General features: G+C 52.3%; 1 protein-coding gene across 1 annotated transcript; it reads left to right on the top strand.

Annotated features, from left to right (window-relative positions):
* Nucleotides 1-998: 998 nt before the first annotated feature.
* PTS (6-pyruvoyltetrahydropterin synthase) lies at nt 999-6,850 on the top strand. The gene is made up of 6 exons (XM_037409924.1): nt 999-1,136; nt 2,267-2,346; nt 3,951-3,973; nt 5,420-5,476; nt 5,792-5,862; nt 6,331-6,850. Exons 1-6 carry the CDS (start codon nt 1,063-1,065, stop codon nt 6,470-6,472), a joined length of 447 nt encoding a protein of 148 aa, XP_037265821.1. The 5' UTR covers nt 999-1,062; the 3' UTR covers nt 6,473-6,850.
* Nucleotides 6,851-7,967: the final 1,117 nt, after the last annotated feature.

The raw sequence follows: 7,967 nt of genomic DNA on the forward strand, positions 1-7,967 counted from the left end.
TTGAACAGCATAGCTGGGTACAGCTCTGACGGCTAACGTCTCCTGCCCTCCTCCTAATCCAACCTGTTGGAAACATGTAGAATTCCACGGTGGCCTCGATATTCCTTTGCTCTTACGCTGAGCAAACTCAAACACCCTCTCGTATGCTTGCTTCCTCATCCGGGCTCTCACCGGTCTTGAACCCCGAGGTGTAGGTGGGCAGGCGGGCGAGGGAAGCCCCCTGTAGCAGCTCCCTTGCAGGCTGTGCCTTTGAGGACACCCTGTGACAAGGGAAGGCTGCCAGGAGAACGCTGGGTTCCCCTCCTGGCTTAAGGACTTCCTACACTGCTTCATTGTGAGGAGCCTGGAGAGCGCTTTGCACCTTCAGCGATTCATCCTTGAGCAAAACCATTTTGTTCCTCGAGCAGAACGACGACCCCCTGTGCCCGAGGGTTTAAAGGCACGCTTTTGTGTCTTATTTGCAAACTACTTTTTTTACTCCCGCTGCAGCGGAGGCCAGCCCGCCCAGCCCAGAACCACGGGGAGCTGCTGGCCCTGCCCCACAGCCCGGCTTCACCCCCCGCTGGCTGCCCTGGGGAGCGGGGACCCGGCAGGGGCACGGAGGGCGGCAGCGGGCGGCTCAGGCCAGAGGTCACCTCGCAAAGCCACCGGGTAGCAAAGGGCTCCCCCGTGCCGTGCCGTGCTCCAGCCGTGCCGTGCCGCTGCTGTGCCCTGCCCCCGCCGTGCCCTGCCCCCGCCGAGCCCCAGCCGTGCCGTGCCGTGCCGGCCCGCGGTGTGTCACCCACGGCGGGAGGGACGCCCGGCGAGGCCCCACGGCAGCGCAGGGAGCCGCACGGTGCTCAGGCCCTGGTTCCGCGGGCGGCTGTAGCTGTTCCCGGAGGGCCGCAGCTCCCGGCAGCGCGGCACCTCGCAGCTGCGCTGACACCGGCGGGGTCGGCCCGTGCCGCGGGGCAAGCGGGGCCCAGCGCGCAGGCCGCCAGCCCGCCCGCCCCGCCCGCGCCCCGGGGAGGGCAGCACCGCCCCGCGGGGCCCGGATGGAGCCGGTCCCGCCGCGGCCCTGCCATGGCCCCGCCGGCAGCGCGGCTGGCGCGGCTCTCCCGCAGCGTCTGCTTCAGCGCCTGCCACCGGCTGCACAGGTGAGCGGCCCCGTGCCCGTGCCCGTGCCCGTGCCCCGGCTCCCCCCGCCGCGGGGGGCCCGAAGGCCTCGCTGGGCCGGGCGCCCCCTCAGGGCCGGCGCGCCCTCCTCTCAGGGCCGCGTCCCCTCCCCTCTGGGCCGGGCGCCCCCGGGGACCTGGGCCGTGTCCCGTGTCCCCCCCTCAGGGCCGTGTGTCGTCGTGTGTTCCCCTCCCCCGGGCCGCCCCCCCCCCCCCCTTCAGGGTCGTGTCCAGTCCCTGCTCCCCCTCAGGGCCGTGTGTCGTCGTACCCCCCCCCAGGGCCCTGTCGTGTCCCCCCTCCCCTCAGGGCCGTGTCCCCCCCCTCAGGGCCATGTCCATCCCCCCCCCCCCCAGTGTCAGATGCTCCCTCAGACCCGGGCCGTGTCCCCCCCCTCAGGGCCATGTCCATCCCCCCCCCCCAGTGTCAGATGCCCCCTCAGACCCGGGCCGTGTCCCCCCCCTCAGGGCCGTGTCCCCCCCCTTCTCCCTGCTCTGCCCCGCTCTGCGCAGCCCGCAGCAGCAGTCCCGCCTGGGATGTCTGCGCACAAACGGCTTTAACAGGAGCTGAAGTTTCCTTTTGAAACAGGCCGGGGGCAGCAGCGCTGTGCCCCCGTCTGCCGCCCTTTTCCCAGAACAGACATCACTCAAGTGCCTTGACCTGAAATGCTCCTCGGAGCAGGCTCTGCAGTTTCTTCAAATGACAGATTCTGACAGGGAAGTCATCCCTTCTGCTCCTTGGAGAAGCTCCCTGAGCTTTGTTGCTTAATAATAAAAATATGCATCGTTTTCTCCAGGCTCTTCCTCCTAGGAGCCCAAGTGATTTTGCCGTATTCGTGCGTGAACAGCTGTTAGTGTTCACGCAGCAGTGGTGTTCAGCAGTTGTTATGCATATATTAATAAAAAAACACAGCAAAAAAAAAGCCCAGACCGGTTGCCAACAACATCTTTTCATGGTCTCAGTACTCCTCCGGTTCTGTTTTTGCCTCCTGAGTAGGAAAAGCTAGCGGGTTAAATTTGGGAGGGCAAGTAAATGGAAGAACCAGAAAGCAATCAGAGTGAAGCCATGAACGTTTGTCATGGATCCTGACGTGCCGTGTCTGTATTTCCCACAGTAAATCGCTGAGTGATGAAGAAAACCTGAAGCTGTTTGGGAAATGCAACAATCCAAACGGCCATGGGCACAACTATAAAGGTAAGGAGTTCATTTCCACGCTTCCACGTGTAGTCACGGCCTCGGCAGGCTGCTATGGCTTTCAGTGCCTGGCCTGGGGGTCTTTTAGAATTAGAAGCAATCCTCAGCAGAAAAGGGGTTGAACCATGGCATGGATTTGGAAGTTACTGAATTAAATACCTCAAAATGTCCCTTCATGAATCAACTCTGTTTATAATCGGCAAAATCATTGGGTTTGGAATGAATATTTTTCTAAACGAAAGACGCGCTGTTTAAACAGCCTGTAAACTTTATTTGAATGTTGTTCTCGCAGGTTCTCCTGCCATCTGTCCCCTGTGCACTTGGAATCAAATCTCTCCCGACACCAGGCTGGCTCCCTGTGGAGCACTGTGTGTTGTAGGTTATTGGGTTTGCACGGCAACGTGTTGGTGAGGAAGCGGCTACAGCGGTGGCTTCTGTGTAGGAGCAGCTTTAGCAGGCACCTGGCGTTCAGGTACCCTGCAGCCTGCTCCAGCTCTACTAGCTTTACCAGGGAAGGCATGTTGACAGATTGTTGGACTGAAGATCTGTGTCTCATTTTAAAACTGACCTACAGGCACAACGGTTCTTGCTTTCTCATCTAAGAAAGATGTTCTCACTGTAAAAAAAAAAAAATGCTGGAAAGCTTGGGAGATGCCTCTAAAAATGTTCCTTGGGGCATGGAGGGGAGGGAGGGAGGGAGGGAGGGAGAAAAAGAGCATGAAGGAGCTTTTCCACCCCAGAGGAGGATCACAACCAGGCTCAAATCACTGTCTGTCTCTTTTTGTGAGTTCCTCAGTGAGCCGTGATTTTGTTCTCAGCTCCTGGGGTTAGTGGGCAGGAATGTGGGGCTTATCAGGATGTTGTTTCCAAGTGTTTGTCACAGAATGGTCAGGGTTGGAAGGGACCTCTGAAGATCACCTAGTCCAACCGCCTGCTAAAGCGGTTTCACCCAGAGCAGGCTGCACAGGATTGTGTCCAGGCAGGTTTTCAGAGACCACAGCCTCTCTGGGCAGAGAGGTCTCTTTTGTCGTCTCTCTTTTTTTGAAAGGATTTCTGGGTTGAAATGACACCTGGCAGTAATTCTGGTTCTTAGGATGTCGGCAGCCACTTCATCCCTTACTTCCCTTCTCTGGTATTCCATTATGTCAGAAGATTTATAAGCTGACCCCACTTCTTATGGTCTTGGGGAGGGGGGTGGGGTGGGTCTGGTGACGTAAGGGCGCCTAGGGTGTCTGCACTGTTCAGAAGATTTTGCTGCTCAAGAGATTCTGACCTTGTCTGCGCAGGGCACAGGCTGCCGTAGGGAGTAGGTACTTGAGGAGTCATCTAGTCATCTCTCTGCCTGCCGGGAGCGCTTCAGGGGTAGTGGTGTGTCTCTGGGCATCAGACCTTGGAGCCTGACTTCCTCAGCGAGCTGGGTGCCTGAGGGTAACATTCTTTTTGGAGTGGATACCCGTTTTATAAAAAGTCCTGCTTTTAAGTGCTGTGAAGCCTGCACCAGTCCTTGGGGATCGGTGATGAATGGGCTGTCTGTCCCAGCAGTGTACTTTGTTGTTAGGTTCATGGTGTCATTGTGACCTGATTTTTATTTTTTTTTTTTTCAGTTATAGTCACTGTGCGTGGAGAGGTAAGTGTGATCAACCTTTTTCCTTTTCCCCAGGGTGGCAGGATAGATGGGTCCTCATCTTCCACAGTGCTGAAGCTCTAGCTCAGTTGCCAGGTTTCCCAGGGTGTTTGTGCAAACTCGGTATGCAGCACTACAGAAGAAGGTTTTCTGTAATCACTGTCCTATTCACCCTGCCTCTAACAAGGGTTTGTAGGTAACAGTGTTTAAGTCTGAGGTTTGTAATTGTCCTCAGGGCACATAACCTTGACTGCCAGAGCCTCGCTGCAGAACATGAAATGATGCCAAAACGGCACAGAGTAACTGCTCAGAGACAATTTTGGTCTTTAAGCAGCAAAGGTATTTATTTCATGCAACGTTGGGGAGCCAGCTGGTTCGCATCGGACAAACTAGCTCCCCAGTTTTCAGTGAAAAGTCAGGTAGTTTATACAGTTTTCGTGAGAGGTTACAACATCTTTACATACATATTCATTTGATTTCGACATCTAATCATTCTGTTCATAATAGGTGGGATCTAGGTGGAGTAAACCTTTCAGCTTTCTTTGTTCAACGGTTTCCTGACTCATGGTCTCCTTTTCTCCTTCAGGTGCCCACCTTACCTTTTCTAATTATTCAGAGTACATTCCTTTACTCCAATATCATCAGTGGTACATTACTTTGAAATCGTCAGTGGAACCTTTTCTAATTACTCAGAGTACACTCCTTTCTCAGCACAGACAGAGCATCACCCAGAGCATTGTACCCAACTCATCCTGACCCATCTTTTTAAGACCTTGCTCCGTTTCAGACGTACAGGCTCTGGTCAGATCTGTGGGACACCTTTGGAAGGCTGCTGAGCCACAGGGAGGCTTTAGCACTTCAGTAACTGATTCTGTCTGCTGATTTATCAAGATACTTTTGTGGCAAATGTAAAAGGAAATTCTGCTTTTGCAGTTGTTTTTCACCCTTGATCCTGTCATTGTTCTGTGTATTCTGAGGTTTAGGTAGCACTTTGGTTTTGATGTTTTTCAAACAACTTGTTGAAGATTTCCAGTTCATAGGAAAGGGGGTTTCTATTCACATCTGAAGTTAAAATTTTAAAGCCTTTGCCTTCTACATTCCCCAAGCATGCTGTGAACTACACAACCTGATTTTGTTCCTGGAGCTGTGCCTGCTTATGGGCATGCTAGATTGTTGCTTGAAGACTGAGTATTTCAGTGAGTTTTGCCTCACTGATGTCAGCTTTTATGAGAGTGCAACCACTGGAGTTGTTTGTATGCTGCACTTAGCCTTTGGGAACATCACAGGAGTAGAGTTGGAACGCAGTGCGTCAAGGTGGAAAGATATTTTTCTTATGGCTCGGATGTCCTGAGTGCACAAATATTCGCGGTCTGATTTGTACAGGCTCATGACAGCCTTGGTAATGAGGACGTGTAACTGCTGCTGAGCTCCTGTTTCTTCTCCCTACAGATCGACCCAGTTTCTGGAATGGTTATGAACCTGACGGACCTGAAGGAGTATATGCAGGTAATAGCACTGTTTTCCTACACACCCCCTGCAAGGAGCTTAGCAAGTTGTCTAGAACCAGGGTGGAGACATGGTGAGTTGATGATGGTAGGAAATAAAGAAGAAATTAAGGAATGATTTCAGACTAAGATGCTTTAGCGTGTGGTGTGAGGCAGTACCATGTCTCCAGCTAGGAAGCTGACAGGTGGATGTAGGGCTCTTTTTTTTTTTTTTTTTTACATACCGTTGCCTCACTCCAGTCCCATGTGTGTGGTAATACGAATCTCAAGTCCACTGACCAACTGGGACGAGGTGGTCACTCTTTTCTTTCTGCAGGAGGCGATCATGGAACCGCTTGACCACAAAAACCTGGATAAGGATGTGCCATACTTTGCTGAGGTTGTGAGGTGGGTGCTGGGGGCTCCTCGTGGCATTGGTTGCAGGGTCAAGGAACAGCCTTCAAGGATTAGTCCTACATCTGAAAGAGCCGCCTTGATACCTGTGTGTGACACGCCTGTGCGGGTCAGGTGCTGGTGCCCTGCCTGCCTTGCAGCCCCGCTGCCGTGCAGCCTGCCTCCCTGTGCCGCGCCGGGTGCCGGCCTGCTGCGGCGGCTGCCGTTCCACATACCGAGGGAGCTGCCGCTTACTCGCACCTGCCGAGCCTTTTGCGCTTGGCGCGTGAGCCCGCTCTGTGGACACCTCAGGGAGGCGGATACGGCCTGTTAATTAGATCTTGTTTCATCCATGTTTGCTGGCAATGGTTCAAGCCCCTCTTACATGCAGGGGGTCATCGTCATCCCCTCTGCCCGTTTCAGGTACAGCTTCCTCAAATGTCATTGCTGTGAGTTCTGAATCTGCTCGTGTTTCACTCTTAGCACCACAGAGAATGTTGCAGTATTCATCTGGGAAAACCTCAAGAAGCTCCTGCCCGTGGGAACCCTTTATAAAGTCAAAGTGTATGAAACGGACCAGAACATTGTCATTTATAAAGGAGAAGAAACAATCTCTGAGAAGTGAAATGAGCTTCAGTTCAGTTGGTCAGAAACTGCTGCATAATCAGATCAGTGGATTACTTCAGCCCTGCTCGCTGTATTTCCTACACCTGGACATCGGTTATGTATTATATAGGAACAAATACAGATGTTTCGAAAGAATTCTTGCAACTATCTAGCAATTTGGGTTCTCAAAATTTGCGGATTTGTCTGCTTTTTCTCAAGACATTCCTGTTTTGCAAAGCCAAACCACCAAGCTGATGTGACATTTACAATTGTGCTATGTTAAATAAAGCGGCTTTCTGGAGAGGAGGTGGCCTGGCAAAACGTGTGTCCTGTCCAGTCACAGAAGGCTTTGATTTTTCTCTAATTAAACACTGGATTAATTTATGATTTTTAATAACCTTGGCTTTGGTGGTGTTTTGCTTATTGATCAAATAGAGAAACGTTCTTGAGAATGAGAACTGCATGCTTATTTTTTTCCTCCTTTTGGTTTTTTTTGGTCTTTTTTCCTGCGCTGTAGGCTCATTTCCTCATGCAGTTAGCAGGTCTTTCTCAGTATAAGGAACTGGTATAGTGAGCAGTATAGTTGTTTACCAAACAATTCTCAATCCAAACTGCAGAGCTAAGGAGAACAGTACGCTCTTGAGAATCAGCATGGGAAGCTGGAAGTTCGTAGCCCCAGTGGTGTCAGAGTGCCCTGATACATGGCTGAAAGTGGAAGTAGGTGAGAATAAACCCTTAAAATACTGGTTATCCAGCTGGTGTCCCAAAGATGCCACTCTTGCAAAGTTCTGCTGAGAGAATGCTTCTTGTCTTAGAAAATTCTGGCTGACTTTGTCTTGTTGTAGTGCAAGTACTCACTTCTTTGATTTCCTGTGGTGCTTTTGTCAGTTCAGTTCAGACCTGTAGACATAATCGTCGCCTTGCTGAGGAGCCATCCCTGCTACAGGACGCTCCGTTCTGCATTTGACTGTGGGCAGCTGAAGCAGTAGGGGCGGACCTGGGGTACCTTGAGTCTGCCTCCACCCAGGCCCCCTGGAAGCTTGGCACAAGCAGCCAGCTCAGGCATGGTTTTCTTCGGGAAGTTTTTGAGAGTTCTGTAGGAACAGGATCAAACTCGCTCCTTTCATCTTTCTGGAGAAAGCCGTCAGCTCGTGTTCCTGCTGCGATGGCCAACAGTTTCTTGGTAGTTTCATCACCAGAATCCCAGGTCAGGGAGGTCCCGTAGGCAAAAGAAGTGCTTGGTTCGCGTCGGTCACCAGGGCTGCGGGCTCCTGCTGTCACTTGCAGATCAGGGAATGCAACACTGTTCAGCATAGGTTGTTACAAAAGGATGAGGCTGTGAAATGGGTTTAAATGAACACTAACTAAATTATTCTGAAGATTCCTAAAATTGTAGGCCTGCTCTGAAAGCTCAGTGCTGGGAGAGGAGTGCATGTAAAACCACTTAGGGAACAGTCACTGTACAATTCCAGTGGTTAAGAGCCATAAGATCAACCTGTCTGTCCAGAGGCAGA

Source organism: Falco rusticolus, chromosome 16 (assembly GCF_015220075.1).
Source record: "Falco rusticolus isolate bFalRus1 chromosome 16, bFalRus1.pri, whole genome shotgun sequence".
NCBI lineage: Eukaryota > Metazoa > Chordata > Aves > Falconiformes > Falconidae > Falco > Falco rusticolus.